At 36.4% G+C, this 16,053-nt stretch overlaps 2 protein-coding genes across 8 annotated transcripts; both read left to right on the top strand.

Annotated features, from left to right (window-relative positions):
• The first annotated feature begins 966 nt into the window (after positions 1-966).
• LOC109000477 (probable sugar phosphate/phosphate translocator At3g17430) lies at positions 967-10,138 on the top strand. Of its 5 annotated transcripts, none has more exons than XM_018977352.2 (10): positions 967-1,140; positions 1,703-1,937; positions 2,070-2,177; positions 5,880-5,911; positions 5,988-6,038; positions 6,671-6,732; positions 6,809-7,070; positions 8,240-8,505; positions 9,085-9,179; positions 9,620-10,138. In XM_018977352.2, the coding sequence occupies exons 2-10, from the start codon at positions 1,854-1,856 to the stop codon at positions 9,806-9,808; spliced, it is 1,149 nt and encodes a 382-aa protein (XP_018832897.1). In that variant the 5' UTR covers positions 967-1,140; positions 1,703-1,853; the 3' UTR covers positions 9,809-10,138. The 5 variants fall into 5 exon arrangements, with proteins under 5 accessions (XP_018832897.1, XP_018832895.1, XP_018832896.1 ...); XM_018977350.2 differs by having other exon boundaries at positions 1,655-1,937; XM_018977351.2 differs by having other exon boundaries at positions 967-1,158.
• Positions 10,139-10,990: 852 nt separating this feature from the next.
• On the top strand, positions 10,991-14,970 carry LOC109000479. Of its 3 annotated transcripts, none has more exons than XR_001997721.2 (4): positions 10,991-11,441; positions 12,258-13,680; positions 13,762-14,087; positions 14,531-14,970. XR_001997721.2 is itself a non-coding variant. In XM_018977353.2 (3 exons), exons 1-3 carry the CDS (start codon positions 11,150-11,152, stop codon positions 13,928-13,930), a joined length of 1,884 nt encoding a protein of 627 aa, XP_018832898.1. In that variant the 5' UTR covers positions 10,991-11,149; the 3' UTR covers positions 13,931-14,970. The 3 variants fall into 3 exon arrangements, 1 of the variants encoding a protein (XP_018832898.1); XR_001997722.2 differs by having other exon boundaries at positions 13,762-14,698; positions 14,783-14,970; XM_018977353.2 differs by having other exon boundaries at positions 13,762-14,970.
• The last annotated feature ends 1,083 nt before the right edge of the window (positions 14,971-16,053 follow it).

Here is a 16,053-nt window from a genome sequence, read left to right as displayed (position 1 = left end):
AGTCACAGGCACGGGGCATAACAGAGCGTGAGATCCACGCACCACAGCACTAGGAAGCTTCTACTGCCGCCACGCGCGGCGTTTCTGGGACCAGGAACCTCAGTTTCTTCAGACTTAACTGGCCGCCACACTCCAAGCGTAGCACGTGGCGCATGGCGCGTGTCTCTCATGCGCCACCACAGTTTCTTTGTTTCTTGTATTTTGCTTTCCTTTAAGCTAAAATTTTGAAATCTACAGTTGTAATTCGTCATTTTCACATCTATCTTTATGTTTATTGTTATTTCCTTTTATTTAGGTAAAAATAAAAAAGAAATAGTCTCTTGGACATTTTGTCCATAGAGTGAAAATCTTCTCATCCTCTGGAGGTGGGGTTTGAAATCTCTGCTTTAGGCAGAGCGTAGTCTCTTAGACAGGTGTCTGTAGAGAGTTATAGAAGTTAAGATCATATTAGTCATAAATGAATTTGTGTACTGGTAGAGTCTCAACAGTGAGTAGTTAGCTTGTAATCTGGGATTTTCCTTATATGTATCAGGTCACAATTATAACTTTATTTTCATGAATGAATGAAGTCTATTTAAAAAAAAAAATTACTCATTTATATGATCAACAGATGTCACGTGTGCTGTAAGTTATCATAAGATTATAAAAGTCTTTTGACAAATTAAGAAAGAGAAATAATTTAGTCAAAAAAATTATACAAAAATTGTAGATTGTAAATTTATTTTTATTAAAAAATATATTTAATAGATTATATAAAATCACGTTAATTTATATATTTATTTTTATGTAATTTATTTGTATGCGTAGCACCTCATTAAGACATAAAACAGTCGACCATAATTTTATTTTGATTTTTATGTTATATATATATATATATATTAAGATAGTGATAAATAGTGAATACAAATGTTAAAATAATAGCGAATACAAAGTTGTAAAGATTTGGCGAATGTATAAGAATTAAACTAAAATAAGACTATGAATTCTTATTTAAATTTGATTCATTAATCATAAGAACCTGATTCGAGACTTGGAGTTGAATTTATACAAGTCAAGGCCCGATGATTCTGAATCTCAGTCTGTAGGTTCTTCAGTCTCTTGGACTCTTGGCGAATTCCGCCATTGTCTCTTTCAAATCAGGTTCGCAGTTGCCACTGTGTGAGTACACTTGTGCAGAAGTTTCTGTTGGGATCTATTTTCCTGCTTTCAATTTGACACAAATGGAGTTGTTTGTCCCTGCAATAAAAAAACAGGGATCTTTAGTACATCTATCAATATTCATTATGGTTCAGCCTATAAAGGGTGTAAGCCTTTTTTTTTTTCTTTCTTTCCTGTGTTCCAGTTTTTCCATGTCGAAGATAATGGGGTTAACATCCATTTGGATCTGTGTCGACGTTTAGTGATTTAGTTGAGATTTGGTTTGCGAAAGCAACAAAAATGTAATGTTTAGAAATGTCTTGCTGATAGTCATATACCAACCGAGATGCTCGGTTGCTTTGAATAAATTTCTGAAGAATTGTTTTGCAGAACTTGCCCTCTTTTAATGAATTTAAAAACTTGTTTTGCGGTTGCCATTTATGCTGGACCGTACGATATAATGGTCACTCATGTCATTCTTTTATCGTTTTTGGTGATGTTGATGTTGAAATCTCAGTGATAAGATTTGTTTCAAATTGGCGTGTTGGCAAATGCTGGTGAACAGGGGAACCTTGCTTCAAAAGGGATATTTACACCGATCTGTATGTGTTGCATAGCCTAATTTTTTGTTAGGAAAGCTTGTGTTTTTTTATGCTGCTTGGCGAGCAAGGAGTTTTTTGTTGAAGGGTTTTTGTGGGACTCGCATTCCGGCCACGATGATCAGCAGGCAGCATTTGTTGACCTATATTTACCTTCTAGTTTACATCTTGCTTTCATCAGGGGTTATTTTGTACAACAAGGTAAAGCATCCTCATTATATCTCTCACACTATCCAGAGTTGTTTTTCATCTCTTGTTTTGTTTTATATTTTGATTCAGATTTTCCATCTGCTAGATTAAATAATGACCATTAACTTCGTTTCATTCATGCAGTGGGTCCTCTCGACAAAGTACTTCAATTTTCCATATCCAATAACCCTCACTATGATTCATATGGGATTTTCTGGCGCTGTTGCATTCGTTCTCATCCGTATTTTCAAGGTATGATGTTCAAACTTGTGAAGCCTTCCCTTTCTTGGATCTTCTCTTCTCTGGGATTGCTACTATCAACCGTATTTTTTTTGGGTAATGATACAATGACAACTCTTTTATAACTTTTTTACAACTCATTTTATAATCAGCTAATACAATTTTGCTATTTCATTAAAAATAATTTCAAATTTACATAACTACACTCCATCTGAAATAGAGTTGTAAAAGGGTTGTAAGTTTATAATTTTTTGTTTTTTAATGATTATGAAGATATTTGAAGTTAATATACAGAGAAAAGAAAGAAAATTTGGTGAAGTGTTTTTTGATAAGTAGGTCGAGTTTATTAAGGAGACGTTTGGATTCGAAGATGACTTGAGATGAGTTGAGATGAGTTGAGATGGATTGTGAATAGTAATGAGATGAGTTGTGAATAATAGTGAGATTTATGAGTTAAAGTTGCTGAATAGTAATGAATAATAGTAAGATGAGTTGAGATGAGAGATGAGCTGAGATAAGCTGAGATGACTTACAAATCCAAACACAACCTAAGAGCGCATAGAGGTGCCACCCAAGTACACAAGGCGTATTTAAGAGAAAGCATCCAATTAGGGAGATATCATAGAAAAAGACATGGAGTCAATATAACTAGGGAGGCCACTGTTACTCTGAGCCATCATCCATACAGAAGCATTTTTAACACTAGGGATTTTAATTCTCCCACTGTCTTCTCACAGTTTTCAAACTTCTGTGCATTTCGTTTCCCGCACAAGCATCACATCAGACATGAGTAGAGGTGCGACTTGATTCTATTGGGTGGATTTTGCCCGCCCCCAGAAGGGGAAAGTATCAAGAAATTTTAAACAACTATGGGAAAGAACCTTCAATGTCTTATTGCCGCACCAAACATTATGCCAAAACCCAATCCTAATCCTGCCACCCAGCTCAAATCTGATAAAGTTTGAGAATATACACCATCCCTTGTGTTTATCCTTCCTATGTGTGATAGACTCACCATGACCATGAGTAGGCTAATGGATATAAGAATCACAGAACAACTCTTCCTTCAATGCGTGAGATCAAGAATGTAGTATGTACTTTCTTGCTTTCATTACCATCGTACTGCACTGGAATTCAATGTTCATCTCATGAATGAAAACTTCTCGATCCTTAATTCTTAGATTAAAAGTACTCGCTAATCGTCTGAGTGGGGTCTTGGGACAGATCGTTACTAAGCCCCAAAATGCCTTTGTGAAGGGTAGACAAATACTTGATGCGGCTCTAATTGCTAACGAGTGTCTGGACAGTCGTTTGAAGGCTGGTAGCTCAGGGCTTATGTGCAAGCTAGATATGAAGAAGGCATATGATCATGTTAATTGGGATTTTCTTCTATATCTACTGGGTAGGTGTGGATTTGGAGAAAAATGGAGGTCATGGATCAGATGGTGTATTTCCACGGCAAGATTCTCTGTGTTAATCAACGACAGTCCAGAGGGTTTCTTCCTGAGCTCTCGTGGCTTGAGACAAGGGGATCCATTATCTCCATTACTTTTTGTTATTGTAGCATTGCTGCTTTGTTTTGAAGCAGTGTCTGGTTTAAAAGTGAATTATGATAAATCTGAGTTGGTGTCTATTGGAGAAGTTCAAAATTTGAGGGTGTTGGTTGGTACACTGGGTTGTAAGATAGGGTCTCTCCCTATGAACTATTTGGGATTACCATTGGGTATAGCCTCGAGGGCGCTTTCTATTTGGGATACTGTGATTGAAAAAGTAGAGAGAAGATTGGCAGGTTGGAAGAGAATGTATTTGTCAAAAGGGGGCCGGATTACGCTTATTAAAAGTACGCTTTCTAATCTACCCACTTACTTCTTATCCTTATTCGTTATACCGGCAAGTGTGGCGGGACGTCTTGAGAAGATACAAAGAAACTTTTTGTGGGGGGGTCTAGGTGAAGAGTTCAAATTCCATTTAGTCAAGTGGAAATTGTGTGTCGTCCTATTTCCAATGGTGGTTTGGGTATTAGAAATTTGAGGATGTTCAATTGGGCACTACTTGGCAAATGGTTGTGGCAGTATATCAAGGAACCGGCTGCCTTATGGAAGACTGTGATTGAGAACAAATACGGTGGTCTTGAGGGGGGTTGGTGTACTAGAGAAGTTCGAGGGGCCGCTGGAAGGGGGCTATGGAAACACATTAGAAGAGGATGGGTGGTTTTCCATCAACATACAAGATTGCAATTGGGTACAGGTTCAAAGATTAGATTTTGGAAGGATGTTTGGTGTACCAATAGTACTCTACAAGACTTGTTTCCTACACTTTTCGCGATTGTAAATGCTAAAGATGCCATGGTGGCGGAGGTAATGGAAGTTGTAGGTAGAAACATCCAATGGAATATCAATTTCATTCGGGCAGCACATGACTGGGAGATGGGGAGTTTTGTAGATTTTTATAGTCTTTTGTACTCTTGTCGCCCAAATACCCAGCATACAGATGATTTGTGGTGGAGTCTAACAAGGAAAGGGGTCTTCACTGTTAGCTCCTTTTACAAGGTACTCACACAAGTTCCTGACAGACAATTTCCATGGAGAAAGCTTTGGAGCAATAAGGCTCCTCTCAAAGCTTCTTTCTTTGTGTGGACAGCGGCTCTGGGGAAGATTCTTACTACGGATAATCTGAGAAAAAGAAGCATAATCATAGCAGACTGGTGTTGTATGTGTAAAAGAGGGGGTGAATCGGTGGATAATTTACTTTTACATTGTGAGGTAGCCAGGACTATTTGGGATGCGGTGTTTAACAGAATAGATTTAGCGTGGGTTATGCCAGAAACTGTGATGGATGCTTTGGCCTGTTGGACCTCAATTCGAGGAGTGCGATAGATCAAAACGGTTTGGAAGATGATTCCTAACTGTATTATGTGGTGCTTATGGCAGGAGCGCAATGAGAGGATTTTTGAAGACAGAGAGATCAATAGCGGAGCTAAAAATGTTATTTTTTAGGACCCTATGTACTTGAGCTAATTCTGTGGACTTTAATGGCATGGAATTTCATGAGTTTTTAGTTTCTAATGCTCCCACCTAATTAGGATGGGAGCATTAGAACTTATGTCTGTAATTGACACTTGTTTGGATGAATATATACTTATTTTACTTATCAAAAAAAAAAAGTCTTGCATAAAAAAGGATGATACTTGTACAAGTTCTTGTTTTTAACAATGATCTGGCTTCAATGAACAACAGTTGTGTAAACTAAATCTCAAAACATGTTTTTTACCCCAATTAGATGGGATCAACTGTTAGTTGAGTCAAGTTGGCTTTAGTGCTGGCTTATACTGTTGGTTCTTTCTAGAACTTTTTTTCTTTAACTTTTTTCTTCTCTTCTCTTAGGTTTTTAAATTGGTATGAGATTATAGGTAGAGTTTGCTTTAGACATGAGAAGAAATGAAAACTGGAAAATATACTACTAAACAAAAAACTTGATCTGGCACCACCTAAAAGATATAAATTTATAGGGGGGCTGTGAGTAGATAAAATGAATATGAAAAGTTTCTGTTCCAACTTTCTGAAATGCTTGTATCATCCTCTCTCTCTCTCTCTCTCTCACACACACACACACACACACACACATACACACACCTTGTTCTTTTCTGTCCCGTATTCTTTTTCCTGTATACTACTTTGTGTTGGCCAAACAGTTTAATATTTTTAATTGGTGCAGGTTGTTTCACCTATTAAAATGACATTCAAAATGTAAGCTTGTTACATTCGCTTTTGATTTTGTATTATCAAAACTTCATGCTCTTTAATGATCATCTTGGCTCTGCAGATATGCAACATGTGTCATTCCTATAAGTGCTTTCTTTGCATCTAGTTTATGGTAAGTAATTTATGTGTCCCAACCATGAATGTTGCTACCTATTTCTCCTGTACTGCAAACATTGTTGTTTATGGTGCTTCATTTGAGTATTTGTATCCATATGCATAAAGGCTCATATCATATTGGCGCTCCTCAGTTTTAGTATGTTGATTTCAAAATCTTTGAATTCACTTTCATTAACTCCAATCTATTTGGGAGCAGGGCTTAGTGAGTTGATTTCAGTTGTGGAAATGATTCCATCACTTTTTAGATATTGTGGGATGGGAAACACATCTTTTATCATGCTGTTACTGATATCCATATTCCATGTTTATTGGGCCGAACATCTTAATTATCAATATATATATTTTTCTAACATTAAGATAATTGATTATGGTTGCTAGTAAGGGTGTTAGATGCATTCCTGTTAGGTTTTTAGCAGTTATTTTATTACTTTTATCCCTTAATGTGCTTGTGATTTTCACACATGTCACATGCTATTGCCTCATTATTATGTAGATTTATCAAAATTAGCAATGCTCTGAATCTGTAACGTGTGATTTCCATATTCACAATGGCATGTATTTCACATGGGTTTTGACATGTTAGTTTATGTATTCCTAGTCATTGATCCATTTTCTGTATCTTTACAGGTTTGGCAACACTGCTTATCTGTACATTTCCGTGGCCTTCATCCAGATGCTTAAAGCCCTGAGTATGTTATTATTTTGTGGGTTTGTCTTGGGAAACTACTAAATGGCTAAACACTACTTAAAATTTTGATTTGACAGTGCCAGTGGCGACATTCCTCACAGCAGTTGTCTGTGGCACTGAAAAATTAAGGTTTGATGTGTTCTTGAACATGCTGCTGGTCAGTGTTGGAGTTGTCGTTTCTTCATATGGGGAAATTCATTTTAATTTGCTGGGTACAGCTTATCAAGCCATGGGCATGTTTGGTGAGGCTCTCAGGCTTGTCTTAACACAAGTTCTTCTTCAAAGAAAGGGCTTAACTCTAAATCCTATCACCAGCTTATATTACATAGCACCTTGCAGGTATCTTATTCTCACGAGTAAATGCTAGGTATAAGTCCCAAATAGACAAGTTTCATGCAAGCCCTTTGTAAAAAAATAGATCCCACTAATAAAGAATAGTTTTTTTTACACTTTTTTAAAGTGGGGTCCACTTTTTTACAAAGGCTTGCGTGAGACTTGTCTATTTGGGGCTTGTACCTCTATTCTCACATATCGCGAACTTTAAATAGTAGTTCTATTTGTGAGTTTATCCTTTTAATTCAATCATGAATGGTGCTTATTAGGTGGTTCTGATCCATAAATAACTCAAACCCTTTTAGGCCTTAAACATTAACTAACTGGGGATTCGTGAATCCTCTTTTTTGCAATTCATTTTAGTCAAAAACTATATTCTTTAATCTTCAGGAGAAATACACTTTGCACCCTCAAGCTATTAGGAATTTCGCACTTTGAACCCAAACTACCAAACCTGATACATTACACTCAAACTTCCAAGAACTGACACTTTTCACCCTCCATTAAGATACGACTAGTATAATTATGCCATGTCACATATGTTTCATCCGTCTTAATGGTCAAGTTTAAATGAGGGTGCATCGTGTAAGTTTTGGTAGTTGGAGGGTGCAGTGTGTCAGTTTTGGTAGTTTGGGTGCTAAGTGCAAAACTCCTAATAATTTGATAGTGAAAAGTGTTCTTCTCCCTTAATCTTTATTACATCATCATGGCAATCCCACACCCCCTAACTGCTTATTTCTCATTATTGGCCCTCCTATTTTCTGTTCATCTTATATCACTCATTTAAATCTGTGTATTTCCCGGTCCAGAAATAGTTATTATGCTGAATTATTATTGGATTTTCTGTTCTTTCATTTTTGTTACCTTTTTTTTATACATTTTTTAATTGTTTATTGATAGTGTCTTATCTTATGTGGTCTTGATCTCTTCCACTTACCATCTAAGACTTCACTATTTTATTGAGAACGACATGATTCAACATTTTTTGGGACACCCCCATAAATTTTGCCCTCATGCATTTTTCTTTGGTCTGCATATTTTTTATTCAAACTGATGAAAGCCAACTCAAGCAACTGTGGATATAATTCCTGATAAGTTAATTGATTTGCGATATGTGAATTGTGTCTTTATGCTGTTCGGATAAATTGCTTATTCTCACCCATTATCATGTGCAGCTTTATCTTTTTGTTTGTTCCTTGGTATTTTCTGGAGAAGCCTGTAATGGAAGTTTCACAGCTTCAGTTCAATTTTTGGATATTCTTCTCAAACGCACTTTGTGCTCTAGCTTTGAACTTCTCAATTTTCTTAGTAATTGGTAGAACTGGAGCTGTAACTATCCGTGTTGCGGGAGTATTGAAAGACTGGATACTCATTGCCCTTTCAACTGCTCTATTTCCCGAGTCTATGATTACTAGTCTCAATATAATTGGTTATGCGATAGGTATATTTTTGTTCTGTTATTAGTTTCAACTTTAAGGGCCTGTTTGGGATTGCGTTAGGAGTCTTAAAAAATGCTTAAATAGACTTAAAAGCTCTTTAACAGAAAAAATTAAGTTGTTTGGATGTTATATATTAAAGTAATTTTTATAAAAAATCTCAAATAGGCTAAAAAGTATGTTTTCCTCAAACGTGCTTTTCCGGATAATCCGGAATGTAGTTCAAATTTTAAAAAGACTGTCAATAGGCAAAAATATCCATACAACTTTTCAAATAATTACAACTTTTTAAACTTTTAAGGATATGATCATAATCTTTAAAAAATCAAACGATCATCATTTCTACATCAAAAAACACTTTTTTAATTTGTCTCCAAACAAATGTAACATGTTTAAAAGTACTTTAAACATATGGTTACCAAACAGTATATGACTTTTTAATAATAGAACTTATTATTTAAACTAAAAGTTATAAGCCCTAAAGTTATAAGCTATATTTCCCACCGCAATCTCAAACATGCACTAAAACTTTCTAGCTGGGGCTTAAATTGACAACTATGAAATTAATTTTCGTCTTTCTGCAGCTCTCTGTGGTGTCATCATTTATAATTACTTGAAGGTCAGAGATTCTCGTGCATCTCAATTTCCTCCTGAAAGTCTCCCAGATAGAGCAGTAAAGGTTAATATTTATTCTGTGCTACTCTCATAATATTTGTTTTAGTTGATAACTTTCTCTCGATTTTCAAAAAGCATTCCCCAACATCTGAAAATCTGATTTCTGTCGTTACAAGTAACCTTTCAATCTTATGCATTCTTCATGTTATGAAGGTATTTATTAGCACTTAATCTTAAGCCACCTACCTCCAATTTAGCGTCCACTTTGGATCTGTAGCTATTTGATTGAACTGTTTTTATGTCGGGAAGCTCCTTTAAAAGAGGCAGTTGAAGTTGTGGAACTGCAGTTATTTTATGTTTTGATACAAACTAGGAAAGACCACTAAGAAAGACTTGAAAAAAATCTAAGGAAGATGTAATTCTCTTGTGCCAGTTCTGGAATGATTGCTTATAGTATGCTAAATAATGATCTTATTATGTTCTTATTGTTTCCAAACTTTGCAGGAGTTTAAGATGGAGAGGAAAGAATCTGATGTATATGTCCCCGATGACGATGTAAACAACAACAACGGTGGAAGGATTGGATGGAATGCTTCTATTCCCGGTTCAGAAGTGGATGAAGAAGCTACTTTAATTCCTCCCTCGAAACTGTCACATCTTGGGAGAAGCCAGCTTAGTAGCCATACATCTTAGAAGCAGAGGAAGAATAGCAAGGAGCATATATAGGAGGCTATACTGATTTAATGTAAAGACTCAGTCTGAGGAAGTAGTCAAGGAGTGATTTATTGGTTGTGTTATGTCATATAGGAGAAAAATGAAGACAGATGGAAGGAAAATGGAGAGTGGACCAGAATGACTCATTTTTTCTTGTTTGGTATGGAGGAAAAAGGGAAAGGAACAGACGTGTGGGATGTGGATTTTCTTTCCAGGTCAACCAAATTTTATTGCCTCGGATGTGGAAATCTAGAGGAAAAATGAAATGAGACAAAGAGAAGATAGGTGCAATGACCATTTTTCTCCCCCTGATTAGTTCTTTACTTCGAATATGGGTTAGAGAATACTATTTTGTATACGGACACAGTTTACTTCCGAATTGGGTTGGAGGAAACTTCCTATGAACATGTGACAAGTTCATATTTAAAGTTAAATACAGCTAAACCAGAGAGAGAGAGAGAGAGAGAGAGAGTTAAATAATCCTAAAGAATGGAAATGGAAGATTGAAAAAAAAAAACCCATGTTGGGATGGAATAAATCGGCCACTAAAAACAAGCACTACCATTTATAGTCAAACATTTCCAATATTATAGTTTCTTTAGAAGAAAAAGGCAAGGGTTACCATTATTTACCGAACAGTTTTAACTCAATAGATTCTAAGTCAACAGAAAATATAGGAAAAAAAAAATACAATTCAGAATATAAATGTGTTGTAAAGCCACAAACTAACACAATTTTATATAATTTATTAGATTTATTTTACAATAAAAATAATTTTATAATCTAATGTACTATTTTAAACCACGCCGATTTGTAGATTTATTTTTCGAAATTTCTTTGTAGTTAAGTCATTTATCATATTTTAAATTGTTCATTTCAAACCAATAAGATTTTATTTGTAGATTGTGACAAAATTTGATTTGCAATCTTAATTAATTTATAAGAAAAATTGATTTTATAAAATTATTTATAAATTAAATTCTATCATTTTTCATCTGCAAATATATATATATATATATATATATATAAATTTTTAAAACAATCTGCAAAGATGATTTTTTTTTTTTTTGGTCTAATTCCATTACAAATTACGAGCGGAAGAAGTGGAGTCTTCGCGTGGGCCCCGCCCATGGTGTATATTGTCTTTGCCCACACCACGGTCCGCACCCCCAAAGTGAAAGACACTTGACAGCAGTTTAGCTTGCAGAAACACCCAGAAACAGAAAGAGCGCCGATACACGACAAGAAGAAGAAGAAGAAGAAGAAGAAGAAGAGGCGGTTTATGCTATTTTGTGTGCGGCTCCCTGACCTGAGTTGAGAATGGTCGGAGATGTAAACGGAGGCGGACTCGGTTCAACGCTGTCGTCCCCAGCGTTGGCGGAGGCGCAGTACGTCAAGGCCAAGACGTCTGTGTGGTGGGACATAGAGAACTGCCAAGTTCCCAAGGGCAGCGACGCGTACGCGATTGCCCAGAACATCAGCTCCGCGCTCGCCAAGATGAATTACTGTGGTCCCGTCTCCATCTCCGCCTATGGCGACACCAATGGGATCCCTGTATCTGTCCAACAAGCCCTCTCCAGCACCGGCATCGCCCTCAACCACGTCCCCGCTGGTACATCTTTCTTCCCCCCCACCTTAAAATATGTTGCGTATCCTCTTCCCCCATTCTGATTCTGATTGTGGAGGAGGACGGTCGTCCTTCAAATAATTTCCGATCTGGATTTTCTGAGTGTCGCATGGACTTATCATTTCTTCCGACTAATTTTTCTTGTGAGAATTTGGTTTATTTCTTCCTTTTGACTTTTGAGTTCAAAATCAAATACACGCCTGGTTTATTCCGTGCCAATTATGCAAAACTAGCATTTCTGCCTCTTTGTTATCGATTGATGTAGCTATGTGTATACTGGTTTAGCTTTTAACTCAACTTGTTGATCCTTAAATCTCATGTTATGTTAGATTATCGCCTTATCGATGATTCCTTACTGCACATCCAATTCATCTAAGAATAACCCTAGTTTTGCAAATTAAAGCGGAGATTTTGTGTTCGGGCGTGACGATGATCTTGGATTCTTTTCTTTTCAACGATTTTTTATTTTGTGGTTAACATTTATAAGAAATTGTTTTTTTTTTTTAGCTGTGCTCAATGAAGGTTGAAGTCATAGACGATCAAGTATGCATTATTATTTATGTGAGAACTAATTTTAATTAGTAGGCATCAATTACGTGCAGTCTTTTTATTTCTTTCTGGAACTCATTCTCTGTGCAATTATTGTTTTAGAAAATTTGTTTAACTGCACTTCCAACTCTTGCAAACCTGTTGAAAATATATATACTTTCTTGAGTAGCATGTTTAATGAACTAGAAGGTAAGATTGTGATGATGTTTGAATGTGTATATGTTCTCATTGACACGTCAAGGTATGTTACAGGTGTGAAAGATGCTAGTGACAAGAAGATATTAGTCGATATGCTGTTCTGGGCAGTAGACAACCCTGCCCCTGCAAACTTTATGCTAATTTCGGGAGACAGAGATTTCTCTAATGCGCTTCATCAACTGCGCATGAGGAGGTATAACATACTTCTAGCACAGCCGCAAAAAGCATCCGCACCCCTTGTTGCTGCAGCGAAGACTGTGTGGCTTTGGACCAGCCTCTCTGCCGGAGGACACCCACTTTCGAGTGTTGAATCATCACAGTTCGCTAATGGTCATTATACCTCTACTAGCAGTTCTGAAAACCTTTCTTCTGGAAATCAAAGGCCTTCCAGTAGTGAAAGGGCTGGTGATAACAAAAATAAGGGAAAGAATGGTCGAAAAGCCATAAATCAGTCAAGCACGTCATGGGCCTCAAGCGTGCCAGCTTCAACTCAAGAGAGTAAAAACAATGATTACCCTTACCAACCGGAACATACAGAACCCAACCAGTTTAAGAAAGCCCCACATGAATTCTTTGGTTTCATTGAGCCTGTAGTCTCTGTAAGTCGGTCTACTTCAGATTTGTTTCCTGGCAGTTCTGAAAGTTCAGGGAGTAATAGCATTAATTTCGTAGGTATTGCACAAAATCAATATTCTCTTCCTTTGAGGCCAAACAACCCCCATATGCAACCTCCTTTTGGACTAGAGAATCTGCATCTTGTAAATTCTCATAGTCAGGGTGGTTTTCGTCCAATTTCTCCTAGACCTGATGGCCCCAGGTTTTTTTCAGCTCGACACACAAGTATGCCTGATATGGGTAGTCTAAGTATCCCTGAATCACCCGGATATGCTCAAAATCCTCCTAATGGCCAACACCGAAGTGGAGAAGAATTTAGGCCTAACTCTACTGAATCTCCATATCCTGCTCGTGTAAATGTAACACAAAAGGGCCATGGCCCGACATTTCATCGTGATACTATGAGCAACAGGTATCCCCGCGGTTCTGGATATCGACCACCAGCATCTCCTCCTATAAATGGTGTTTCTAGTAATGGTGGCTGGGGATCTCGAGGGCGTTCACCACCTTCTGAGTATGTGCAAGGCCTTATTGGTGTAATCCTGCTTGCCTTAAACACCCTGAAAATCGAAAAGATTATGCCTACTGAAGCGAATATAACTGACTGCATACGTTGTGGAGATCTGAAACATCGCAATACTGATGTAAAAAAGGCCTTAGATAGTGCGATCGACCAAAATATGGTAGTGAAACAGAACCTAGGTGCAGTGCAGTTGTATGTCAGTAAAAATGAGAAATTATGGAAGTGTGTGAACCCTATCGGTGGTAATCCTATGCAGTACCCAAAAGAAACATGGGATAGTATACAAAATTTTCTTGCTTCCTCAGCTGGCAGATTGGCCATGATGGCTTCTCAATGCAGGTAGAGGTGTTTAATAATTCTGTTGCTACTTTGTTTCCTGGATTAGTAAATTCTAACTGACAAATTATTTGATTTCTGCAGATATGAAGCAGCTTTGACTTTAAGGAAAGAATGCTTAGAAAAGCTTGCTTTGGGTGATGTACTCCAGATATTGAACATGGTCACTTCCTTGAAGAAATGGATTATTACCCATCACTCAGGATGGCAACCGATTACCATTACTCTTGCAGAGTCTAAAACTGATAAATAGGTGTCGAAACCGGTGCTTGATTATATCAAAATCGGTCTTGGCATCCAAAAACTGTCGTTATGATGGCTACAGGTGCAAGTTTATCATCATTTAATTGGACTGACTAGAGGAACACAGGTCACACTCTTGAAAGAACTACAATATCTGAAAAGTTATGGTAGGTGGAACTTTTATATTGTGGGTTGTGTAGGGTTAGGTTATATGCTTTCAAAGTTTACTTTGCTGAAAACTAGCTGGCATCTACAGAATTAAAACTCGCTTTTGGTAAGGACACCCGTTAAAATACTGCAATTCTCCCGCAGCCTGGTGGTTATAAGCTGCTCTCTGCACCCTAGTCGTTTTTTCTTTTTTCCTTTTTTCCTTTTATTTTTTTTTAAATGTTTTCACCCGAGCTACAAGGTCATTGCCATATATTCTTAATTAGAGATACTCCTTTCTAGGCCTTGTTTGTAAAAGGTAAAGTACTTAAGAAAGGCACAAGGGAAGAGTCTTAAGCTTTTGTTTAAGTACATAAAATTGTAAGCAAGTTTCATAGCCATGGCTGTACAATCTTTGGAGCACGGCCAGCGTGATCAGGTTATGCCGATTATTGTATTTTAGGGGCCCATGATACAAGTTCTATTGAAGACATGCTGATACTTCTGTTGAAGAGTCTTGAGCTGGCCATTTCGTTATCATTGAGGAGTTTAGTTGTACACTTAGCGGACTGGAGGAAAATCTGAAGAGAAAGATAGAAGCAGTCCCATAGATCATCAAAAAGTATATAAGGTATGCTCAATTCAGAGTTTCTTCATGGATGGTGACTCGTTGTATTGACCTTGGAAGTATGAGAAGGGTGCATTGTTTATGCAGACAGACTATTTGCACTTGTCTACAATTTCTGGATTGTGGAGGGCACGACGGTTTTAATGCAGTAAAGTACAGCTGGAGCTACATGTATTTTACCTTGAAATTGATTGTATCGATTATTTCTTTGGCAGAGAGAAAATCTGGGAAGAAACACTGATGCAATCTATTTGAAAATGTATTCTTTTACACTAGTGCTATCTTTTTGGAAATGTTATGCTTTTTCCTCTTTGGTTCCTGTTCATGTTGTGCTCTGCTGCATGCAATGAGTTGCCTTATTCCCAGGAGTCATGACTGAACATTTATGGGTCATTGGGTATGCTTGAAATTCTATTTTAGTTATTTTCTTGCTGCGGATTTTCTGTCGAGTTCCTATTTCAAAGCATAATTATAGCTCAGATTTGGGAGAATGGTTTGGCTTCCTCCCGAATATATGGAGACTGTAACTCAGGACCTCAGGTATAATATTGTAGACTATATTCTATAAGAAAAAGGAAATATGATTTCTATATATATATATATATATATATATATATATATGCTTAGAGTAATGCTACATACAGTCGTTTTGAAAAAGAGTAAAGTCTATTATTAAAAATTAGTTTTTTTTTATGTGAGTCTTATATTTATTCATTTTTTTTCAAAAAATTACGTGGCACTTGTGCGTTCTACGATTGCAAATATTATTTCTCAAATATGAGAAAGACGTGCATGCCAAACTTCTCTTCTTGAAGGTTAGACCAGGTGGATGGTGGAGTACTGCAAAGTTTTGACATATTTTATAAATTTTTTTATTTGAACATTTTTAAAGGTAAATATAGTGTGTAAGTCTCGCATACTCTTTGAAAAAAAAAAAAGATCCACCATTAAAAAAATAAATTTTTTGATAGGTTTCGTATTTATTTATTTTTAAAGAGAGTGCGTAAGACTTACGTTTTAAAATTACAAATATCACTACTCAATTTGAAAGTGTAGAGATAGAGACAATATGTTTGCAGTGAGTTGCAATGAAATCTCTTTTACCCATAAAAAAGTATCTGAGAAAGAGAATTGAAATGTTAACTGAGATTGAGACCTGAATTAAGATATATGGACTTAATTGAGGAGAGTTATTCTATTTTCAAGATAGTGTGTAAAATATAATATTCACATTATTTAAATGGTAAGATTTGATTTATAAAATTAAATTTTTAAAATTTATCTTCTAAATCAAATTGTACCTTGTAAGTATTTTACTATGTATACTTTACACACTGATTTGAGAAGATAATTTTTCA

Source organism: Juglans regia, chromosome 8 (assembly GCF_001411555.2).
Source record: "Juglans regia cultivar Chandler chromosome 8, Walnut 2.0, whole genome shotgun sequence".
In the NCBI taxonomy this organism is placed as follows: Eukaryota; Viridiplantae; Streptophyta; class Magnoliopsida; order Fagales; family Juglandaceae; genus Juglans; species Juglans regia.
Note: the sequence above shows the minus strand (reverse complement) of the source record. Positions and strands in the feature narration are given on the sequence as shown.

Excerpts from the sequence above, each read along its gene's own strand:
- LOC109000477 (XM_018977352.2), top strand. The coding sequence starts at position 1,854 with ATGATCAGCAGGCAGCATTTGTTGACCTATATTTACCTTCTAGTTTAC. Across the intron at positions 1,938-2,069 it reads GGGTTATTTTGTACAACAAG|TGGGTCCTCTCGACAAAGTA; the intron begins GTAAAGCATCCT and ends TCATTCATGCAG. Across the intron at positions 8,506-9,084 it reads TATAATTGGTTATGCGATAG|CTCTCTGTGGTGTCATCATT; the intron begins GTATATTTTTGT and ends GTCTTTCTGCAG.
- LOC109000479 (XM_018977353.2), top strand. The coding sequence starts at position 11,150 with ATGGTCGGAGATGTAAACGGAGGCGGACTCGGTTCAACGCTGTCGTCC. Across the intron at positions 11,442-12,257 it reads CCTCAACCACGTCCCCGCTG|GTGTGAAAGATGCTAGTGAC; the intron begins GTACATCTTTCT and ends GGTATGTTACAG. Across the intron at positions 13,681-13,761 it reads ATGATGGCTTCTCAATGCAG|ATATGAAGCAGCTTTGACTT; the intron begins GTAGAGGTGTTT and ends TGATTTCTGCAG.